The sequence below is a fragment of the Leptodactylus fuscus genome, chromosome 2, assembly GCF_031893055.1.
Source record: "Leptodactylus fuscus isolate aLepFus1 chromosome 2, aLepFus1.hap2, whole genome shotgun sequence".
In the NCBI taxonomy this organism is placed as follows: Eukaryota; Metazoa; Chordata; class Amphibia; order Anura; family Leptodactylidae; genus Leptodactylus; species Leptodactylus fuscus.
Genome location: NC_134266.1, coordinates 58,484,369 through 58,509,063, shown reverse-complemented (window position 1 = coordinate 58,509,063; position 24,695 = coordinate 58,484,369). Strand labels below are relative to the sequence as shown.

At 41.6% G+C, this 24,695-nt stretch overlaps 1 protein-coding gene across 1 annotated transcript in view; it reads left to right on the top strand.

The window, feature by feature from the left end:
• The window catches only part of RPS6KA3 (ribosomal protein S6 kinase A3), a 102,051-nt gene that overhangs the window by 12,763 nt on the left and 64,593 nt on the right, over positions 1 to 24,695 (top strand). Inside the window, exons 2-3 of the mRNA XM_075263827.1 lie at positions 6,099 to 6,152; positions 15,238 to 15,357. Coding sequence (XP_075119928.1) covers positions 6,099 to 6,152; positions 15,238 to 15,357 — 174 coding nt within the window. The remainder of the gene's footprint in view (positions 1 to 6,098; positions 6,153 to 15,237; positions 15,358 to 24,695) is intronic.

The window sequence follows — 24,695 nt, the reverse complement described above, 5'->3', positions numbered from 1 at the left end:
GACAGACACAAAGTCGGACATGCAGGACTTTGTATCCGTCCAAAAAAAAGTAGATACACGGCGGAGAAGCTGCAAACGGGCACGTGTGGAATGCATTGAATTGAATGGGTTTTTAAACAGACCATTTCCAAACCATTCCCAATCTGTTTTTTTTTTTTTACATTAAAGCAGATTCACGACAGACGGACGCCAGGCTCAAGTGTCAATGCCCCTTTAAGTGTAAAACTAGTTCTACACACCAGGCTCCAAAGGTGCATACACCAGCTAGACTGAGAAATAGAATATGATTTATTAGAAATATTACAGCTCAGACTTTACTCCGGAATAACTGAAATGAAACATTTTATGTAAGGACATTTATGAACATTTAGAACATTATCTAGGATTAAGATACTGATGGCCTATCCTTAGACTAGATTACTGATAGTAGGTCGGTAAGGGCAAGACACCGAGCTCCACCTAGTAGCTGTTGTCAGTGGATTTGCAACATATACTGAGCTATAGAAGCAGACCGCTCAGTACACTGTGTATTAGCTATAAAAGGCTGCTATTTATGTAGCTTACTTATATAGCGCCATCATATTCTGCAGTCACTGTCCCATATTGGGTTCCCAATCTACATTGTGGTATCTTAACTATATGATCAATAACTTATCCTTGACCCCCCTCATTCCCATTCCCACTCATAGGGTCTATACAGGGACTGTTTATAAACTTACTTCCTCTAGGTTGTATTTGGGTTTGCAGGTGGACGATCCAAAACAGCATCTGAGTTGATCCTCCCTTATGGTAGTTATGTGTATTATGGCAGACTACGTTATTGTACAGGTCAATACCCATGAACATGGGAGAGGAGGCATATTGACGCAAGTTCTGGTTCTGATCATGTGACCTAGGGAAACTTGGGCTTTGGCCCAAATACAGCAGTGAGGAGGTAAGTGTTTTATTAATAGTCCCTTGTGCTGCTCCTTTATTTCAGCCCGTCTCTGCCTTTATTACCTTTATTAATTACTATAATTTTTAATAATTATTCTGTGGTAATGGAGTTCCTCTGTGCTATCAAAGAACATAGTAGAATTAGGCAAATATTCGTTCTGTTCAGACTAGTGCCTTATATTCATGAAGAATTACCAGATGTTGAAGCTGAATTCACGAAATGCATTGAAAGGTTTCCGCGAGAAAGAAGTAATCGATCCAAGAAAATAATATAAAAAAAGAAAGGAATGCGAGAAGTCAGTCTGGGCTTCATTGATGAGCGGAAAGCTTCAGCCTGCGTCGCCCTTGTTATAGAATGTAGCTAGAAGGGTTAAATAAAACTTGCCCTTCTTCCAGGCAGTTTCTGATTCATTCGGAGGTGGCAAATATGTAGGATGGATCTTGATACGATCACCATACTTCTTCAACCTAAGGACGCAAAGTATAATTGGAAAATCCTCACTGTAGAAAGCTGGAGCTGAGCCTTTAATATGTCAGTGACACTGCGCTCATATGTGCAGGAGAAGCTTCTAATGACACGGCCTTGTAGTAAGAACATGTCATAGGGGTTGTCTCATCATAGATATTTGTGGCATATAGCTTTGTGGCCCCGACAGTTGCTAGAAGAAGTGACAGTACTGCTAAGAAAGCGCTTGCCTTGTCAGCTCAGCATTGCTTTTTCTAGACCGCCACTTCGATGGGTACTGACCATAAACGGCTGCTCATAGTGGTGCGGGCTGGCAGCCATCTCGGGGAGAAGGGGTCCTGTCTTCTTTAGATCGCAGTGTTGGACATTGAAAATAAACACGTCCAAAGCTTTCTTATGTCATATGCCAAATGTCGTTCGAGTTTTCATACACATCTGACTTATCGACCATTTCTTGTGTATGGCCATTTTAAAGGGTTATTCCCATATCAGCAAATCACTTGCCATAATTGATTGCAATTCCCAACCACCATGGTGGGGTTAACCGAAACATATGAAAGGTGGGTAATTCCCATATAAGTAAATGAAAGATACGAAAACAGCGTAGCACAGCTAAGTTACACAAGAACGGGGACAGCCTAGATAAATGTGCGATGCTGCTGCGATTGGTCCCATTCACGTCTGAGAATTACAGAAAACTGTCCAGAGCTGCGCCATTTCACTCTTTCCTCAAGTCTTGTCCTGGTGACCGAGACTTGTGATCTGTTATTACCATCTTAGCAGCAATTTACCAAGATGGGAATAACCCTACAAGTCCATGCTGCCACTTATGTACATATGATGAAGAACATGGGAAGGGAAAGGGGGGGGACAACAAAAGTTTATGAGAAATCCAAGCCACTTAAGAAGCCAGGCTTTCCAGGAATAAATGGATGACCTACTCTTAGGTTAGACAATCAATATTGGAGAGGTAAAATCTTACACCCTGGAGAGCTTGTGGTGCTGTACTTTCTCTTCTCACACCTCCTTTGGTCCATGGCCATACTTCTTTTCCATTCCATTGAGATGAGTGGAATGGAGCTGCAATACCAAGCACAGCCATATTTAATGTATGGCGCTGTGCTTGGTAAGAGTTGACAGTGAAGCACTTTCAATCAGCTGATCGTTGTGGGTGTCAGATATCCACAAATCTAATATTTATGACATTTTCTAAGTAAAGTCAATCAGCGTCCCAGTCCCAGAAAACCCCTTTAATACAGCGATGACATATCACATATATTACTGGACTATGACGGCCTATTGGTGGGAGCCCCCTCCGTCTATATCCATTCCCATTCACTCCCATGTCCGTGCTCCACTGCTTCCCTTCAGACAGTGACATCACCTCCGTTGGTCACATGACCATACTACAGCTCCGTCCCAGAGTTGATGAGAATCGTGATGTCACTGAGTAGAGGAAGCGGAGCTCTTTCGGATACTTTCTAATCCTGGATCCCCCTACTAAGCTTACACATTAGATTCTTATTGTTTTCTTGTTAACCATTTGATGGCTTCTTTATGAGGCCCAGACCTTGTAGCTGCATGCTATCTTTAATGTATTGCTATGGTAAATCTCATACCTCCTGCTGCCATGGGGAAACGTCCAGGAAATAGATCTATTTTCAACTATTCTTTCTTCCCGAAGGCTACCATGGAAACAGATGATCCTTTACCCTCTACTATATCAATATGCATCTTGGTTATTGTACGAGCTCTTGCATCATTTTCGTTACTTAGTCTTTATATAGACTGAGCATGTGAGGCAATGTGTGGCCCATGTAGAGAGCAGATTTAGTCAAGCACATGCTTTCACAGAAAAGGGAAGTTCTTAAAAATGTTGTTCCGCGGATATTTTCACGAACATCTGGTGAGTGTCTTTATCAGTGCAGTTCCTAACCTGTTTAAGGTACGTTACGTTATTTCACTGTAAGATTTATCGTGAACGTAGGTGCAACATTTCGCCATCCAGTCGTGGCCAGAAGCGCAAGTATACAGTGCCGGTATGATAGTATCAGGCTTTGTCTATTGTAATGTTGTTTGGCTACATTTTTACTGAATCGTTACTATTGTTTCTGTGCTTTTAGGGGTTTTTTGCCTTCCCCTGGATCAACACTGTAGGGATTGTAGGGTTATAGGTTGGACTTGATGGACTGATGTCTTTATCCAACCTCATCTACTATGTAACTATGTATGTATATATGTGTTAGATTACAATGTAGATAAAATGTAAATCTTACATGTAGAGTAACAGGATTTGCCTTCTGTGAAACGCATATGGTGGTTAGTTCATTGTAGGTGCTATGGTGATCCTTCTGCGGTACTATTAACATAATTGTGTTAAATATGTCTTTTAGAGCATGTCTGAAATCACAGACCTGCAAAATGACGGAGAAAATAACATCTGCATAACATACCCTATTATATTCAGCGGGGTCTCTTGGGGGGGGGGGGGGGCGGCGCGTTGTTGCTAGTCATTAGACAGATCAGTCTTTACTGTTTAGTTCGTTATTCTATTCTTACAATGGACTATAATGTGAACCCAGAGCAGAAAGAACAGAGAAGATAAATGGAAAGTTTTATGTAAAAAGATTTAGGATAACTTGTGATATTGCTATCAATATTTGTTTATTTTTGGCTCAGGAGTCCAGTAGGCGGTCCTATCAGTGATATGCAGCCGTCCCTTTATTATTGTGCTGGGCCGGTCCACCCAGTGGATTCAGATGCTTAACTGGAATAAGAACATCAAAAAGTTACCAGTTATAATCAATGTTTTCTTACAAATCAATATACGGTATATCAATCTGCTTACTCAGAACTTCATTTGTCTTTTTTTCTGGACCAATTGTATTTTGTTGCAGCTTATGTTGTAAAAGTGTTTAATTTTTACAAATATGTGGTGAAAATGCATGGAAATGTTTAAAAATGTTGCAACATGCTAATATATATGCACAGTGTATGCTAGTATATCACCCTGTATATAGCTGAATACTCTGGCAGTCACTTGTGCATCAAGAAGTATATCCTAGCAGCTGTAAATCAGAATGTGAATCTGGAGTTGGATTCAGTTTTGGGTGCAGTCAGATTTGGAAAGAAATTAGTTCCCTACTCCTGTTCAAAAAAAAAAAAAAAAAAAAAAAAACATAAAATTTTGAAACAAGTTTTACATAACGGCAAGGCTGGATTCACATCTGTGCCGGAGTCTCCGTTGCAGCAACTGCCAAAAAATCACCAAAGAAGCGCTGCAGATCTGAATTTTTCATCTGGCGGGCTCAGTTTAAAACAACGGACACCCAGCAGATCCCATTATAGTCACTGGGGTCTGTCGGACGCTGTTGGTGTCTATTGATTTATTGGTCTATTTTAGCAGTCCTCCAATGAACCTGAACAACGGATATTTGGACGCAAATGTGAACATAGCGTAACTATCATGATTATTTCGGATGGAATGCAGAAAGTGAGAAATAATATATAACAGATCAATTACTTATTGAAAACATAAAGATTGTAAATTCAACAGCAACCATAGGATAAGAACGGTCAGATGTGCAGACACGGGAATAATTTGCGTTAGAGAAGAATGAATAACTAGGATTGAAAATAGTTGCAGAGGATTTCCCTAACTATTATATCAATAGGAAATATTTTTTTTCTCTCGCAAATTTGAGAATATTTACAGTTTTTGTGATATTGTTACTATGGCTTTTGGCCATTTATGAAAAATTTGGAGTCAGAGCAGGGCGGCAGGAAAGTCGATGATTTCACCTACTGATGCTATAGCCCTGCAGGAAATACTGAAAGCTAGGCTTGGGTTCCATGAATAAACTCGACTGTACAAGCAATCTCTTTCATAGTCTCAAAGGGGCATCACCTTAGAAAGAATTGAACTTGTGGTTCTCTGATATCGCTACTAAAGTGACATCGTCTGATTGACATTGGCACTCCTGATCATGTGGGTATACCGAGTCATATGCAGGGGCTTATTCCCGCTGGATAAGCATGGCACACTACAAAGTTTAAGGACGTTTTCTATTTAGAAGTACGTGTGACTTTTTTCTCTTGTATTACTTTTTTCCACTCTTTTCATGATGCCTTGCATTCATTCAGATTATAGTATCTATAGAATGGGACACCAATATGTAAACATTAGATAACCTCTTGAGGATAGTACTTAGAGAGTCAAGTGTCAATATTGATGACCTCCAAGAGTCATGACGCACCTGACCGCTTTGGTGCAAGCGCCATGTGCAGTTGAAGCTATGGAGAGGGAGCATCATTTGTGACGCAGACACAGTGAGGTGCACAACTGAGTGTGCTGTATCAGGGGGGGCTTCCGATGCTCCATTTTATTCTGAAAAGTATAGAGCAGGTCCTATCCTGCTTCATGACATCAAAATGTAAAAATCCTCCATTGAAGACAGAAGAGCAATGAAAGGATCTCTGATGTCATCCAAGTGCGTTCTGCTTAAAAATCTGAACCCCTCGGCCCCCGCATTTAGTCATGTGCATGAGGCCTAACAGGTTTTAAAAATGTCAGTTTTCACAATGAAATAGGTTGGGACTAGATTAGCTGAATTTCTCTCTTGTAATTTTATAACTTTTTAATGAAATGTTGTAAAATCTAGACTATTAACATTTCCTTTCTTCATTTGTATTTCAGAATGGGCAGCAGTTTGCAGAGGAGTCGATGTGTGAAGAAGACAATGAGAACAATGTAAGTTTTCTTTGACTATTGCAGTGAATAAAAGTCTTTGAAACTTCGGATTCCCAAATTTTTTTCTTTCATACTAAAGCCTGCTAGGAAGTCAATTCTTGAAGAACTCGGTTCCATGTCAAAGATATATGATATAAGTAACTAAAATATCAGCGAGAATAAAACTACCTATTTGACTGCAATAGACATACTTTGGGAAATGGGATTAGGGATTTTTTTTTTCCACCATACAGACATTGGTATTTTGGGACTTGTGGCAGTGAGTGAAACCTCTGAGGACCTTTTATTACTTCCACTAACTTCAGTTCTTTGCATCCTTTAATATGCTGTTCTCTGATTCCAGCACAGTTGGAATTTTTTATATAGTACTCGCCATACCTGAGCAATCTGTGCTGGTAGTTTTGCTAGCTAATTTGAATAATAAGGCTTGTATAATATCAAGTGGTAGCAGGCAAAGGGGATTGATTCGGAGCTGTCTAACACTGTCCTATCAGATGCAGACTGTATCGTGCCCCCCTTGTCTGCTGAGGCCTAAGTCTACTTGACAGTAGAGAACCTGAATAACATATTAGACACTGATCTGGAATGAGTGGAACAATGCCTAGTAAAGGAAACAAAGAACTGCACTTGGCGGAGGCGGTGAAAGGTCCTTTTTGACACACTTTTTCATGTTTCTCTTACGTCATATTGTAATATTTGAATCTTCTATATTTTTATTGTAATGAGTTCATTTCTGGTCACTGGTTCATATAAAGGATGCCTTGGAGTCGGAATGAAGAATGTGACTGGGCTTGCTTATGACTAAAGATGATTCAGTCTTGAGAAGAGATGGCTTTATTGAAAGGCGCTAAAAAATTATTTTGTGAAAAATGTAGCTCCCTACATCCGGAGAGAAAAATGCTCAATCTCCAGTGTAAGAGCAGCGAAGCTGAGGAATAGTCCGTTTAGCAGAAACAATTCATGGCTTCAGGAAAGGCTTGGGCAATTTCTCAACATAAAATTATGCCATCGATTATGGGAATCTGGATCAGTAGAGGGATACAAAATTCTTGCTACTTTGATCTACCTCATATTCCCCCCCCCTCCTTTGACTGTTCCTTATAAATTGGTCTCTCAGGTTACAATGGCTTAAAGTATACCTCCAGATAGAAAACAAATTTTTGTTTTTTTTTGTTTTTTCCCCTCAAGTTTTTAAACATCCTTGCAAACTTTGCAGCTGTGCGATTCCCCATATAGAAGGTAGAGACTCTTTATTATCTCCATGTGTACAATGCAGGAAGTGGCCATGACACTTCTTGCTCTGGACCAAGCAGCCATGTGCCTGCAGGGATACCACTGTAGTTGTTGTATTCTTCCTGTAACTGGGGCTATTGTATTAACCCCAGTTACAGGGAAAATCAGCAAGTCCGTCTGTGGTGATTTTATGGGGGAGGGGGACATTGAATAACCAGTGAATAGTATTAAACTGTTACTAATAAACCACTTCCAGTAATCCATCTCGTCTCCTATAGTTAGGTGTCTCATGTTTACCTCCTCCTTCCTGTTCTGTGACAGTATAGTCTCTCCGGTACATGCTTACTGTATATACTCGAGTATAAGCCAACCCGAATATAAGCGGAGACCCCTAATTTTACCACAAAAAACTGGGAAAACTTATTGACTTAAGTATAAGGCGAGGGAGGGGAAATCCACCATCGCAGATAAAAAGTCTGGTCATGTGCATTGCAGCTTAGTAACTCCATGGGGATCATAGTAATAGCAGTTAACCCCATCATATCCCTCACATTAACCCCCTGTGTGCCTCACATAAGAGTTACTGATATGTGGGACATATGGAGGTAATTATTAGGTATCTTCATAATTAAGGTCCTTCATTAGTACCTCCATATGTCTCACATATTAGTAACCCTTATATGGGGCACACAGGTGTTAATATGAGGGACATGATGGGGTTAACTTATTAATGTGAGGCACATGGAGTTACTGAAACTAAATGAATAACCCCAAAATCCTGACATTAATAGGCAGAGTAACTAAAGGAAGGTCCCTGTGTGTGTCACGTTACTGTAGCTTCCTCTCCTCCATACAACAGACATCTTCCATAAGACACAGTGAATCCTGGCCACTCATCTGCAGGGTAGATGCTAAATCAGGGGTGGGCAATTAATTTTCCCATGGGGCCGTATAAGAAATTGAAACTATGCTAGAGGGCCGTGCCACGACAAATTTAGCTCCACCCACTTCTACGTTGACTCCGCCCATTCCCAATCATCTTTCCATGTGCCCCCACACAGTATAATCCTGCTACAGTCACCCGTACATTATATGCCTCCACATTGTAATGTTCCCTTCCAACTGCCCCACAGTATTAGCACCCTCTCCTGGTGCCCCAGTATAAACTGGTGGAAACTAGAGGGGACATGAAACTGGAGCAGCTGGAGGGGGACATTAAACAGTGGGGGTAGTTGGAGGGCGGCAATAAATTGACAGCTGGAGCGGGACATGAAACTGGGGGCAACTAGAGGGGGACATTAAAATCGGGAAGCTGGAAACAGACATTAAACTGCAGGGGTAGCTGGAGGGTGACATTAAACTGGGGGCAACTAGAGGCAGACAGGTCCCCCTACAGCTTCCTCCACGGTTTAATGTCCCCCCAGTCTGTGCCCTCTTCATCTACCCCCAGTTTCATGTCCCCCCCCCCCTCCATCTGCCATCTCTGCCCTAGTATAACATTCCCCTTCCATCTCTGCCCCTAGGTTACTGAGACACACACACACACACACACATACACATATATAGACAGACAGGCACACCTATAGACAGGCACACCTATAGACAGGCACACCTATAGACAGGCACACCTATAGACAGGCATACCTATAGACAGGCACACCTATAGACAGGCACACCTATAGACAGGCACACCTATAGACAGGCACACCTATAGACAGGCACACCTATAGACAGGCACACCTATAGACAGGCACACCTATAGACAGGCACACCTATAGACAGGCACACCTATAGACAGGCACACCTATAGACAGGCACACCTATAGACAGGCACACCTATAGACACACACTCTCTCTCCACCCTGCAGCTCACCTTACATCTCTCAGTACTTCATGACATGCTCCACATCTCCATCTTCGGCCGACACTAAGACACGCCCCCCCCTAGACACGCCTCCCTAGACACGCCTCCCTAGTCAAAGCTGTGCGGGCCGGACTGAATCAGTCAGAGGGCCGGATATGGCCCGGGGGCCGGACTTTGCCCAGGTCTGTGCTAAATCCTAGTGAGCTAAAGGACCTCTGATGACGTCATGACCATGTGATCGGACTCTGGTGTGGGCGGAGCTACTAGGATTTCGACTCAACCTTATCTGCAGATGTTACATACCAGTGGCTTCAGGACCTTTGATGACATCATGGTCATGTGACCTCATGACAAGCCAATCACAGAGCAGTAGCACTAAAGGACCTCCTCCTTCCAGGTCCTTCCTGTGTTCTGTGCTTCGTGGACCCTGACTCGTGTATAAGCCGAGGAGAGCTTTTTCAGCATGAAAAATGTGCTGGAAAGTCGGCTTATACTCGAGTATATACGGTACTTCCTCCTTGTTTTGCATTGATGTATAGGACAGTATTTCCTCTCATGGACAAGTGTATCCCTCCTCATCCCTGATCTGTGTTGTTGTATAGGACAGCATAGTCTCTCACGTATATGTGTATACCTCCTCATCCATGCCCTTTGTCCCTGTATAGGACAGTATAGTGTCTCAGGCTCGTATATACCTCCTTCTCCCTGCTCTTTGTCGAGGTATAGGACAGTATAGTCCCTCATGTGCATACCTACTCATCCCTGCTTTTTGTCGATGTATAGGATAGTATAGTCTCGCAGACAAGTGTATACCTCCATATCCCTGCTTTATGTCAATATAGTTTATGGTTAGCATGCGACCTGCAGTTTGGTACATAGCAAACCCCTTTGGCATCTTTTTGCTTCTCACGCATTAATTTCTCAGATCAGGTAAGATCTTTGATAAAGACATTTACTTTTTTTTTTTTTTAATGAAATCCTTTATTCTGAATTTCTCTACAGCCAGCACTTTGATGTTAACCTTGGCGTTGAGACCTTTTCTCATACAGGACTGCTAGGGTTTTGTAAAATGAGAAGTTCCCATTGTTTTGCTGCACGTTCACCTTGATTTTGGAGTATTTTAAATCAATCTAATATAATAGCATACGTAGCCATTCTCTGATACATACGTATTATCAGAGTAATCCCCTACACATGCAGGGATGATCTTATAATAACTCTGCAGGATTTTAATGCCCCACTGTTCCCCTGCAGATTCATCATGAGGTGTCTCGCTTTTTTGGACAGCTGGATTTTGTCTTCCTTTATACTGGGGACAAGAGTACCCCCCATAGACCTCATTTACACATATAGGTTTTTTTTTAAAAAAAAAACTCAGTAAGAAATTTCATGAATTTCAAGTATTTTTCATACATTTTTTTTTTAAGTCCTACAGAGAAACTTAAAAAGCAGCAGTCCCCTGAAACACTGTAGAAAGGAGACGTTATCAGTGTTTCCTTTATATTTTCCATTCCCTTTGAAGCCTCTCATTGCATTGGCTCAAAAAACCCTGAAAAGTCTACAAAAAAGTATTTTCCACAACATGTCCTCAGCCTTAGGCTCTATGTCTGACTTATCGGTTTGCTAGCTGTAGTTTTCACTGCTAACTTGCTGACCCATTATAGTTAGTTAGACACTATGGGTGCAATTTGTTCAGACAGACAAGATGCACCAGTATTAAGAGGGTCCTGGCCCCTTTAATATATTCCCCACAACTCAGGATTTTCTATGTGTCACTATTGGAATCTATAACTTTGTCTCCCAAGATGTAAATAGGGAGATAGTGCCTCTGTTATGCTTCCCTCTATAGGGAGCACCCTGAACATCATGCCCAACTTTCCCAGAAGCCTTTACCCCATAATCCCTTGCAGTGGAGCAACTATGGCTGTATAAGTCTCCGCACACCTAATAGGTTGTCTCTTCATAAGGATGGACGTTATCCCCATAATCTGGTCTCTCAGCCTCTCTTTTCTACCAAGTTAGTTCTCTCTACGCTGCACTGACGAAGTCCAACCAGACCGAAACAGCCGTCCGTAGCTGAGAAACTGTCTTGGTATAAAACCCACATTATGCAGTAAAGGCTTCTGGGAAAGTCGGGCATGATGTTCAGGGTGCTACCCGTAGAGGGCGGAATAACAGAGGCAGTCTCCCTATTTACATCTTGGGAGACAGATTTGCGTATTCCTCCCATAATCCCTTGCAGTGGAGCAACTATGGCTGTATAAGTCTCCACACACCTAATAGGTGGTCTCTCCCTAAGGATGGACGTTATCCCCATAATATTGGAATCTAGGTAGTGAGGTATAGTAAATGTGATTAGCCATATTTTTCCCCTCTGTTCCCATTGATCCTTATCCCATGCCGCTCACTGTCTTTGAAAAGTGAGCAGCAGGATGGTAAAGAAATGATAAATCTTTGGCGCAAACTGAGCCAAAGATGGACCCCTTCTTTGATAGTAAATCCCTCCCTGTCTGTAAGTCCAGGTCAAAATCCAGGGCACTTCATGGATGTCTTCGTAAAAGCCAAAGGTCCTTTGGAAAACCTCAGGCACCAGGATATAGAGATCACCCCTACTTCAGCACCCTCTTACTTACATATCTCTTATCTTGTATATTTTAGATATATACATCTCTTATCCTTACATTTCCGTTCATATATTTCCAGACTTATTTTGGACATCTTAGAAATCTTAGCTGTGTGGAGAAGCTGAAAAAAATTCTTATATTGTAGGATGAATTTACTTTGTGTCACCTGTAGTATTGTGTCACAGACTGGAAAAGGGAAAAAGGGAAGGATTATACTCAGCTCTCCTGCAGAAATCTTCAAGTGTATGTTATCCGATTTGAATGCATATCCTTGGACTTGCCCGGATGCCTGTCTCCCTTGGCTGGGAGTGAAGTCCAGAAATAGTACGAGAAATCATCCAGCAATGAAACGAAAGTTCCTCCAATAAAAAGCTTTGCTTTATTTCATGTCCACAGGATAAAATATAAACACGCAGTCACAGGAAAAGACAAAAAAGGCTAGCGTCAGACGACGCGTTTCGGATCTTATATCAGACCTTGAAGAAGGATATAAGATCCGAAACGCGTCGTCTGACGCTAGCCTTTTTTGTCTTTTCCTGTGACTGCGTGTTTATATTTTATCCTGTGGACATGAAATAAAGCAAAGCTTTTTATTGGAGGAACTTTCGTTTCATTGCTGGATGATTTCTCGTACTATTTCTGTAGTATTGTGAACTGGGATGTCGGGCCTTGCATTAGGTAATGGATGTCTTGGGGAAGTTTCTAGTGCCTGGAACCTGGCCAGAGTCTTCTGTAATCTTGAGATGTGGAATTCTAAACAGAAAAGACATGGAAAGGCATTCTCATAGACATGTCTCCTGTCTGGAGGCTGCAGGATTCTTGCAAGTGCCAGACGCTGCCTGATTTATTCTTATTATTAGACAGAGAGAAGGAACAAGCGACTTTTACTGAATCTCCTTGTTTGTGTGCAAAAATTATTATTTTTTTATATTATTAAAACTACAAGTGTTCTAGTGCTTACTATGAACAGAATGCATTATATAACCAATTTAATTCTCACGTCCTGTTCACACTAACATCATGGCTTCTGTTTAAAACAGAACTATGGCCAATAAAACAGTAGATTGTTTTAAAGGGTACCTGAGCTTTCAAGAAAATTTTAAATAGTACATTATGTCCTATCAGTTTTTCAGCTTCTAATAATCACATTATGGCTGCAGCACATTTTGCATTTGTCTCTGGGTGTGTGTACAATAATAATCAATATGCCCCTCCCCTATCCATTGTTATTTATGCTGTTTTTGGGGGGGTTTACATGCAATTCTACAAGAAATAATTGTGCAATAGCAACGAAATAGATGAGAAAAGTCTGAGTATTATATGGGAGGTCTTGGAATATTTGACTGCAAATGTATGCAGGCATGATGGAACCTATAAGAGCAACCTATGAGCAGAGTCATAAGCTGAGAGATGTGCACAGTGTTCAGTCTCAGCAGTTTGTAAACCTGTGTGGCGCATAGGGCTGGTCAATTAATTGAAAATAAATCAAAGTTGAAAGTCGGCCCAATTAATCTTTGTGAACTTGCCGACATTGATTATTTCAATTACTTTGCCTCTGTGTCGTCCTTCATATGTCTATTGGATCCGGATTGTTGATATGTGAATAACCAAGACCAAAAGTCATGGAATGAGAAAAGGGGAGTGTCCTAAAATAATCATCCATTAATTCTAATCAAGGTAAAATGGTAAATTAATCGCAATTTTTGATTTAGGTCATAGTCGCCAAGCTGTAGTGGAGCCTGTGAGGTGAATCGGCCCATACTAAGGCGGAGTAAAGCGCTGCTCATTTAGACACGTCTGCACGTGTCAGAGCGCGGCGCTTCAAAACCGATCCCATTGATTTCAATGGGTGCCAGCTTACGCGCGCTATACATTGAAATCAATGGGTTACAAAGCCTCCCATTGATTTCAATGTGTAGCGCGCATAAGCTGGTACCCATTGAAATCAATGGGATCTGTTTTGCAGTGCCTCGCTCTGACACGTGTAGACGTGTCTAAATGAGCGGCGCGTTACTCTGTGAGAACGGAACCTACCGTAACTATGCAAAAAGACCACATACACATATATGTATACACACACACTCTGTGAGGACATCTTTCTTATTTAATGTAGCTATCTAGAATCGATACACCTAGTGATAGGAACTTTAGAGAACGTTTCCATTCTGAAAGCAGACTTATAGCTTAAAGTGCATTACGTTTTTGTCCAGAATCACCAGCTCTATAAAATCAGAATTAAACGAGGACTAAGGCTGTGTTCACACCAATGCTTGGTTTCCTTTCAGGGATCCTATCCCCGAATCCAGGTGGAATCCCATTGGACACCATTATAGTCTATGGGGTCTGCAGATTTCCGAATTTTCAGGACCCCAAGCAGACTCAAAGAACAGAGACCCAAGCAATAGTGTGAACCTAGAGTAACTTACTCTTTCTCTAGATTTGGAGGAAAATTATTTTATACATGCCAGGGAGAAGTGACAAAAAAAAAACCCCTACTTGCCTGTCCTCGGTGCTCCAGAGTCTTCTCAAAGTGAAACTGTTCGCCGTCTGTGACGTCCCAGATCCCTTCCACTAATGCTGCTGATTGCCTCTGCGGTCACATACATGACCTCAGCAGTCCCACAGCAAGAAACCCATGTCACAGGTAGTGACATCTCATGCCCTTCGCTGAGGCCGCAGATTGGCTGGGAATTCCGCTACTCTTCAACACTGGACCAAGAAGACCGGAACATCAGGAAGAGGAGAGTATAATTCCCCCCCCCCCCCCCCCCTTCACTGCCCCTGGCCCATTTAAATAATAAATTTTATGTGCATTTTTGGCCTGTAAGCAGATGTGCAGGAGTCATCCTTGGTGTAACGCATTCAGTGCCTCTCTGCTTCAGTTTCTCCATCACTTGTTTCCCGTACTGTGGGATATGTTTGATCTGGGTTGTAAATATTGTTATACGAGAACATATTTACTGCAGACAGAATGTATATACAAGTTTGGTTAAAATTGTTGAGAAAACACACACAAACATGTCAGTCATACGCAGCCTAAAATAGCATCACTTTTTACATTGCCGAGAATTTATCTCAAAGTTCCCGTGTACGCTTATGGAAGATGTTACGGAAAAAGGATGAACTATAAATGGCGACTGAAGCAAAAGCTGACAGTTTTAATATTTGGGTTTGATCAGACCATGTTTTATATAGTGGGTTTGGATTTTGGATCTAAAATCAACCAGAAATGACAGTATAATGCTGCCGTTATACATGGTGCAGATGTTGACATGTAATATACTAGTACATATTTATTTTGCTTACTTATATGGCGCCTGTTCCGCAGCGCTTTACAGATATTGTCAATTACTGTCCCTTATAGGGCTCACAATCTAAATTCCCTATCAGTATGTCTTTGGAGTGTGAGAGGCATCCGGAGTACCCAGAGGAAACCCACGCAAAAACGGGGAGAACATACAAACTTCTAGCAGATGTCATACATGTGAGCATAAATTTGAGAACTTTGTGTTGTCTTGCGTCTGTAACATGACAATATGTTGTTTGTTTATTTGATGTATGGCCGGCCAATTAATCACAGCGTAACTGAAATTTCAATCTCATTTAATGGATGGGAAGTTGTTCACATTATTTCCGATATTCTGCATCTCACACTGCCATTGGCTAAAGGATACGTCACTACCTGTACACTACTAAATCAGTATTGCGAATACCTGAGTAACCGAGACTAAAAGTCACTGCTTTGTAAAGTGCTGCGGAATATGCAGGCACTATATACATAAAATTATTGGTGTCATGGCAGAGCATTGTCCTAAAATAATCGTTCATTAATTGTAATCCAGGTAAAATGTTCAATTTTCAGTGTAACAACAAAGTCACTGACTATTGATGGCCGAAATGAATTTGCTTGCCCTTTATTTTCCCTTTGTTACTACTGGCAGAGTGTAACTTTGCGATTGATTAAAATCCTTTTGTTTTGGATGGGTGCAGGGAATTTGTCAATCGTTCCCTTCTTATGTTAGTTTGTGTTTCATATGAAAAGAAAATACATCGCTTAATATTTTTCTCCAGATCATACATTTTAGAACCACGTAAATTGAAAGGGGTGGCTCTGTTTTAGGAAAAATGTAAAGGCCATGAATTCTATAAGGTTCACATCGGGGAAAATGAAAGAGGAAACTCCTCTTCACTTTCCGCTGCCGACTTTTTCGAACGGCAAGCCAATACAGTGCATCGGCATTCTGTCGCAGCATCCTGCTCCTGATTAGGCCCAGATGAATGAAAAAAACTATACAATTCTATGTGAAAAATGGCAAAAATAATAAAATATTTTTTTTTTATTGATATGCGTTAAAAATGTATATCCTGGGTATAAATATATTAAATTTATTAAAATATTCTCTCCAGATAGTGTACTGGTGTCTTTTTTTTTTTTTTTTTTTTGGTCGATGTTTGGAATGACATATTATTCTGCTATTCCCATTCCAAAAAGACCTCCAAAACCCAAAAGCAACATATACTTGGTATCCTAAATCTTTAGTATTCCCAAGTCCTAAAATTTGCCCTAGGAGAGATGATTAATATTGCACCAACGGCTGCCTGTATCTCAAATGGCAAAGAGATGACTTATGGCCTATTACATTGATGCAAAAAATACCGTAGCTGCTACCTATCCCACAGCTGTAAACCAACTCAATCAATGTTTTGTGTTGTAGTAGAAAGCCTGTTGCAACATAATAACAGATGGACCCTCTATTGATGAACTAGAGACGCCCTCTGCAACAAACTATCACTTGACCAACTAGATACCGCTATGGTTATGCAGATAAATAGACTAGAGGACATATATACAGGGGTGTCATAGACTTAACCTCTCCCTGTTGTCACTACAGCACCGTAATGATATAATGCCACCACGCCACCCACAACTACGTCTCAACGTGTTTCGCTTTGCATTGGCAGAGCTCCTCAGGAGACTATTGCTGTTTAGCTGGTCAGATATCAATATAACTGCCCATTTCCCTGATAACAGCAGTGAAAACCGCTTTTCCCCACACCTCGGTGGTAGGTGTGGGTACTGAATTGTGCCCAGATGAATGAGTCTAATTGGGAGGGAGTCTCGAGCTGCGGAATCCGAGTGAAGGTAGGTCATGTCGCTTTTATTTTGCGTTAGCGACTCCCATTGAAATGATTGGGAGGCATTTTTTAAGGTGGATTTTGAGGTAGATTACGCATCAGAATCCACCTGCAAAAAAACAGTGTGAACATACCCTAACACATCATTGCATTATTATTATTATTATTTATTTTTTAAGCATTTGTGTTAACATTTTCTGACTCCTATTGCTAAGGTCAAGCTATGTTAAAATCGAAAACCAGGTTTTCCCAATTACATTTCAGTTCTTATATGCTGTGTTTATGGGCTCGGCCTCGCTACCTCCCAGATTTAATGTTAATATTTTAAGGGATTGTCAAATTTCAGCTAATAAATGCTATTGTTTTCACAAGGAGAAGTGGTGCAATTTCCCAATATATTTTCTGTATGAATTCCTCATGGGTTTTCTAGATCCCTACTTGTTATGATTTACAGTTTACGTCTAGTGCATAAAGGTCAGTCCATGGTCATGTGATACACACAGGCGCACGGCACGTTGCAGTCCCAATAAGACATCTATTTTGTAATGCGCTACATGTAATGACCACGGACTGCCTGTTGCTTATTTTGCAATGCCTGAGAATCGTGGCTGAAAGCTGTGACGAAGACCAGCTGATCTTGTCCCATATATCCTTAGCTTGAAAGGTTAATCCGAGACATTTTAAAATTGGTGTAAATGTTATAAATGAAAAAAAATATTAACCTCCTCTTTCTCATCAGTGATCCGGCACTGAAGCTCCAGAAGCCCTCCCAGTCTTTTATAAGTGGCCACAGCAGTCACTTGGTACACTGATTTCATGGCCACAAGGCCCACAAGAGGACTGCTGGAACTTCAGCACTGGATTTTATGTTTTTTTAAGGCACTGAATACCATTGTTACTGTAGTTTTTTTGTTATGTAGCATTTACAGTTGGACTACCCTGTTAATTCTAGTTCTTATGGGCATGATTGCATGTGCATTGCATCGATGGTTAGCATGAGGCTCCTGAAATAAATAATCCAGATTATGGTGATACAGGGAGAGCAAGAATAGGCTGAGTGACAAAACCACAAGTAGTTTTCTTGGAGCAGTCTTTATAAAGTGTCTCAAATTTTCCACCGGTGCTGATAAACATCTGGTTTGTGAGTGGATTGTGATTTACAGTCTCTGAGCCTTTTTACATGTTTTATACAGTACTCTTGGTTTCAAACAACTGGTAAGTACAGAGTTAAAGGGGTTGTCCCATGAAAAGCATCCTATCTATACTGCTAGTTTATGTGGATTTAAGACTTTTCCTAAATACATTGCTTTATCAAAACTGCTTTGTTTGGCCGCTATCTTAATTTATTCACTTCATTGTTGACACTGTGTTTCTATGGCAATGGGGCTTATCTGCTCAATTCCCAAGTGACTTAGCTGCCTGCTCTCAGGTAGGGGAGGGGGGAGGTGAGAGCAGCGGGATTACTGTGCTGTCTTTCTGCAGTTTTTCCACTTATCAGCCGGTTTAATTGAATTTGGCTGATAAGGGCTGAGATAAGGAGTCCTTACCTCTGTATGTAATGCAAGTTGCCTCAAATCCAGCTCTGCTACATCAGTTTCCACATCAGCTTTCTACTGTGGTAATGCATTTACAACCAATCCCTCATTAATGACTGCAAACATAGCAGAGCAAGTGAAACCCCGCCCACCAATGTGCCGAGAAATCCAGGAAGTGAAGAGAGCACAGAGCCCTGCAGGCTGCAGAACAAGAGTTATAGGAATAACCCTTTAAATTATATCAAGTAGAGTAAAGGAAAATATTAACTTTTATATTTAAAAAATTTGCTCCATCCTCCTTTAGATTGAAGTTTCGGTTCTGTTCAGGAAGCTCCTTAGGTTGAAATCACTCTTTGCTGCCTGTTTCTAATGCTTTTTAGTATTCTGTTATGTTTGATGTTGCGTTTTAGCTTTTTGACTAGCACTTTCAATCTGCGAAGGCATTTTTGTTCACAAAAGGTTGTGTAATTTCAGGAATGTTTTGAAGTGTGCAGAGAGGAAGCGCTTCGTGGCCACTAGACACTGATTTTTTTTTTTTTAAGTTTGGCTTTTATTAAATCTCTGTTTTTGTATAGGGGAAGATAGTTTGCTTTATTAGCTTAACTTGAAATTCGTTTTTATTTTTTTTTCCACACTTTTTAGAGTGAAATGAAAAAAAAATAAAAATTACTTATGCTGAAGTGTTGTTCTACTTATTAGTTTTTACCCATATATGTTACTAGCTGGTACCCGCGACTTCGTCTGCGGTGATTGTAGAAGTGGGTATATACAGGCGTGGGTAAGGTTTTCGTAGTGTGTGTATAAGGTATGGGATATGAAATGTAAGTTTGTATCTTGTTTTTTCTGTAATTCAGAGAATACGTGAGACTTTTGTGTTGAAGTTAATTTGTATTTGAGCTGCTATATATACGGTGTTGTGAGAAACTTTACATAGTGACTTTGGGACAGAAGTATTTGAAGTTAACCCTTTCCCGCCGATGGCATTTTTTGATTTTCGTTTTTGACTCCCCTCCTTCTAAACCTCATAACTTTTTTATTTCTCTGCTCCCAGAGTCATGTGAGGTCTTAATTTTTGCGGGACAAATTTTTCTTCATGATGCCACCATTAATTATTCTATATAATGTACTGGGAAGCAGGGAAAAAATTCAAAATGGGGTGGATTTCAAGAAAAAATGCATTTCTGCGACTTTCTTACGGGCTTTGGTTGTACGGCATTCACTGTGCAACCAAAATGACATGTCCCCTGTATTGTGTTTCCTTACGATTCCGGGGATACCAAATTTATATGGTTTTATTTACATTTTGACCCCTTAAAAACAAATCCAAAACTGTTAAAAAATTTTTTTTTGAAAAGTCGCCATATTCCGACAGCCGTAACATTTTTATACGTGCGTGTACGGGGATGTATATGGCGTCTTTTTTTGCGGGACTGGGTGTACTTTGTAGTTCTACCATTTTCAGGAAATGTTATTGCTTTGATCACTTTTTATTCAAATTTTTATCAGAATCAAAACAGTGAAAATACAGCGGTTTGGCACTTTTGACCATTTTTCCCGCTACGGCGTTTACGGAACAGGAAAAATATTTGTATAGCTTTGTAGAGCGGGCGATTTTGGACGCGGGGATACCTAACATGTATGTGTTTCACAGTTTTTAACTACTTTTATATGTGTTCTAGGGAAAGGGGGGTGATTTGAATTTTTAATCCTTTTTATTTGTTTTTATATTTTTTTTTACTTTTTTTAAACTTTTTTTTTTTTTTTGCATTTATTAGATCGCCTAGGGGTATTGACATGGGTGGGCGGTGTCGCGGATTGTAAGAGCGGTGGGGGTTGGCAAACATGGCTGCTCCGGAGCGTTAAAGAGAGCCTCCTGGAGTATCGTTAAGGTGAGGGGCAAAGTGGTAAAGTATATGTATATGTGATTGTGTGGGGTTAGGGGCGAGGCTGTAGAGGGGAATATGAATTTTGTGGCTTGCTATGGTCCAAAGTGTGTGAGATTGCAGAGATGGTGGTGTGAGTTTGGGGTTTGTGGGGGTCCTGGGAAAAACGTATGTGCGCTATTGTGATGAAAAGTAGCCTATTGCGCAATGGGGTGTATTAACTATGTTTGTGGAAAATTTCAGCCAAATCGGTCGAGCAGGTTTTGTGTGATTGACTAACAAACATTCGAACACACAAACCCACAAACATCCAAACTCACAAACTTTCACATTTATAATATTAATAGGATTTTCAGGATGCCGCTTTAAGATATAATGGGGCAGAATTACTCACGGTTTTAGACTGTACAGACTTGGACTAGACAGTCTTATAGGGGTTATCCGGCTTTGTAATATTTACAAAGCGTGGCTCCTGCTATATAATCATTGCCAGCAGTCGTGCCATCTTAGAACAGCTGATCGGCGGGGGTCCTGGCTGTTGGACCCCCACAAATCTTATATTGATGCTCTATCATATGGATAGGCCATTGCTATTACAAAGATGGATAACTTTATGATGTGCCGGATGATAAATCTCTCTAGACTGTCTAGTCTGTGTTTTCACCACCTACTTATTGGCTTCATTTGTGACATAAAAGTGGCAAAAATATGCAGCATTTTTTGATGTGCTTTGTAAGGAAATGTACACTGGTCTTGAACCGCCTCGAAACCTGAGTCCGATATAAGATAAGATAATCCTTTAATAGTCCCACAGTGGGAAAATGTTAGTATGTTACAGCAGCATAGTAATACAGATACAGGATAATACACGGTAATATATTACAGACTTAGGCACACATAAGCTGAGAAGAGAAGATATACTAGGAGTCCATAGCAGCTTAGGAAGAGAAGAGAAAGAAGGAAGACTTCATAGTCATAATCATTAGTTTCCTGTGCGGAGTGTCTTCGCTTGGTCTGATGTAGATTATACAGCCTGGTCACGGTTGGAAGGAAGGACTTGCGATAGCTCCTTCTCACACTTGGGGTGAAGCAGATGGTCACTTACAGTGCTGCCAAGTGCCATCAAGGTCCCATACATGGGGTGGGATTTATTCTCCCACATGGAGGTCACCACGGACAGTAACCTTCTGTCACCCACCACCTGTACTGGGTCCAGGGGGCTCCCCAGGACAGAGCTGGCCCTTCTGATCAGCCTGTCAAGTCTATTTCTGTCCCTGGTTGATATACTGCTCCCCCAGCAGGCCGCACTGAAAAAGATGGCTGAAGCAACCACTGTGTTGAAAAAGGCCCTAAGAAGTGGCCCCTGGACTCCGAAGACCCTCAGCCTCCTGTGCAGGTAGAGTCTGCTGTAGCCATTTCTGTGCAGCACCTCCAGGTGATCAGCCCAGTCTAATTTATTATGGAGGAGCACACCCAGATACTTATAGGTCCTGACTATCTCAATGCATGTTCCTTGGAACTCCAGCGGGGTCAGAGCACTTCTCCGTTTACTAAAGTCCACCACCATCTCCTTGGTCTTCCCAGCATTAATCCTGAGCTGGTTCTGTTGGCACCATTCAACAAAATCCCAGTTTGTCTCTGTACCCCCTATCGTCACCATCAGTGATAAGGCCTACTATAGCAGAGTCATCGGAGTACTTCTGTAAGTAACAGCTGGATGAGTTGTGCCTAAAGTCAGCAGTGTCCAGTGTGAAGAGAAATAGGGCAAGAGCTGTACCTTGTGGTGCCCCCGTACTACAGATCACAGTGTCAGACACACAGTCCCGAGCTCTCACATACTGAGGGCAGGTTGTCAGGTAGTCTAGGATCCAGTTGGACAGGTGGTGGTCCACTCCACCAAGGCTCAGCTTCTCCCTCAGTAGCTCTGGCTGAATGGTGTTGAACACACTGGAGAAATCAAAGAACATTATTCTCACAGTGTTCCTGGGTTTCTCCAGGTGAGAGAGAGCTCTGTGAAGAAGGTGGATGATGGCGTCATCTATCCCAATGCCCGACCGATAGGCAAACTGGGGGGGTCCAGAGACAAGCTCACTAGTGGGCGTAGGTGTGTCAGGACCAGTTTCTCTAGGACCTTCATCAGGTGGGATGTCAGTGCTACAGGTCGGTAGTCATTGTAGCCCATTGGGTTGGGTTTCTTTGGGACTGGTACCACACAAGATGTTTTCCACAGTTGACGTACCACTCCCAGTTTTAGACTCATATTGTACATGTGCGTAATAATACCACCCAGGTGGTCACTGCACATTTTAAGAACCCTTGCGCTTAAAGAGGACCTTTCACCTGAGTTCAGCACACTGTCGGCTTTCCCGATCTGTGCCCAGTGTGAAGAGCTTACGGTCCGGTACCGTAGCTCTTCTATGGTCAGAAGGGCGTTTCTGACACTCAGTCAGAGACGTCCTTCTTCACAGCACAGCCAATCGCGCTGTGCTGTGAGAGCCGGGAGGAACTCCCCCCTCCCGCTCCTGGTAATGCTTGTCTATGGACGAGTACTGCGAGCAGATGGAGGGGGTGTTCCTCCCGGCTCTCACAGTACAGCGCGATTGGCTGTGCTGTGAAGAAGGACGTCTCTGACTGAGTGTCAGAAACACCCTTCTGACCATAGAAGAGCTACGGTACCGAGACCGTAAGCTCTTCACACTGGGCCCAGATCGGGAAAGCCGACAGTGCGCTGAACTCAGCGCACTGTCAGCTTTCCGGCAGTATATAGAACTGCCTGTGGGCAAAATGGTGAAAGGTCCTCTTTAAACCATCAGGTCCTCCGGCCTTGTCTGCTTTCATCCTCTTGATTTCCGTACACACTTGAGACTCCTTGAGGATCAGATAGTCAGATTGCAGTTGACTGCAGGTCGGTGGGGGTTGGGTCTTGGTGTGTGAGGAGAGGCGAGGCATAGGTCTCATCATAATGTAGATGCGTCCTTCACCAGACCATGAGCTTAACTTAAATCTACACAAGGTCACAGCATCCTTTGAGCCAAAAAAGTGCAATTTTTGCCCAAATATGTTGGTGGATTTTCAAAAGTAAATCTGCCCCCCGGTATATAATGTTAAAATGTAATACTTGTAGTTGCGGTGCATGTTAGTAAATGGAGGATGGAAAATGAAATAACAAACCTTAAATGTGCATGATAAAATAACTTTTCTTGCACCCTCCACCCAACTATTTATGCCATACTGCCTTGTAGTAGCCCCTTCCTCTGAGTTTTGTGCAGGGAAGTAACTGGGAAAATATAGTCTGTTTTTGTGTTTTATTTTTGGATGAAGGCATCTCTTCCTGTTGCCTGCTCAGTGCCTTGACAATGAACGTTCCTCTAGTTCATGCTCCTTGTACGTTCTTCCTTTGCAGAGTGATTAAACAAGTCCTACATGGAAGCCCCAAATAGTTACATTGCCTCCAACCATCAGAATCTCTTGAGACGCTTCACAGCAGGCTAAGGAATGGTCTAACATTGGTATCCGTGCAGTAATGTGGCATCTCTGTGGGTTTTTCTTTTGCATGGTTACACCACCTAATAATATATTCAGTATCAAATCGATTCCTTGTTTCAAATAAGACACTGGATAAAACAGGGGGCTCAGAAATGCACAGTGTACTATTGTACTTTGTGATGTAACTCATGTCGTTACATAACCGTTGCACAACCACAGTAGTATTGCTACAAGAACAAAAATCTCTGCGAACACCAAAGTGAAATTGACTTGCGTAAATCTACTTTTAGGATATAATAGGCCACATCCGTTGAAGATGGCATAGGAAGCCACCGTGATATTGATAGAAGAATGGCTCAACATGCAGTAACAGTGTTGGACCCCATTTTCAGTAAGTGGGGCCTGTTAGGTGCTGCTTTCTTTTACCAATCTGGCAATGTACCTTGACTTCCACTTATAACAGAATTCACAATGCTAACGGAGCTGAAGACGTCTGCTCAATAACACATTTCTGACTCTCGTAAAGCCTTCTCCACAAGGTATAATATTCTCCTTTGGATTTCGATGATATAGTTTTAGTTCCTGTTTTTAAAGATCAGAAAACTATTCAAAAGAATTTTAGAATACAATAGTATCACCCATAACAAGTAATCCTGTTGTAGCCGTAGTTTTCCAGCTCGCTGCTCTACTGCTTAGATTATATAACAGAATTACGGCTTTTGCTTTGTCGGTTTTCAGGAAGATAACTTCTATCTACTTTTCTGTGAGTTTGGTGGAAGGAG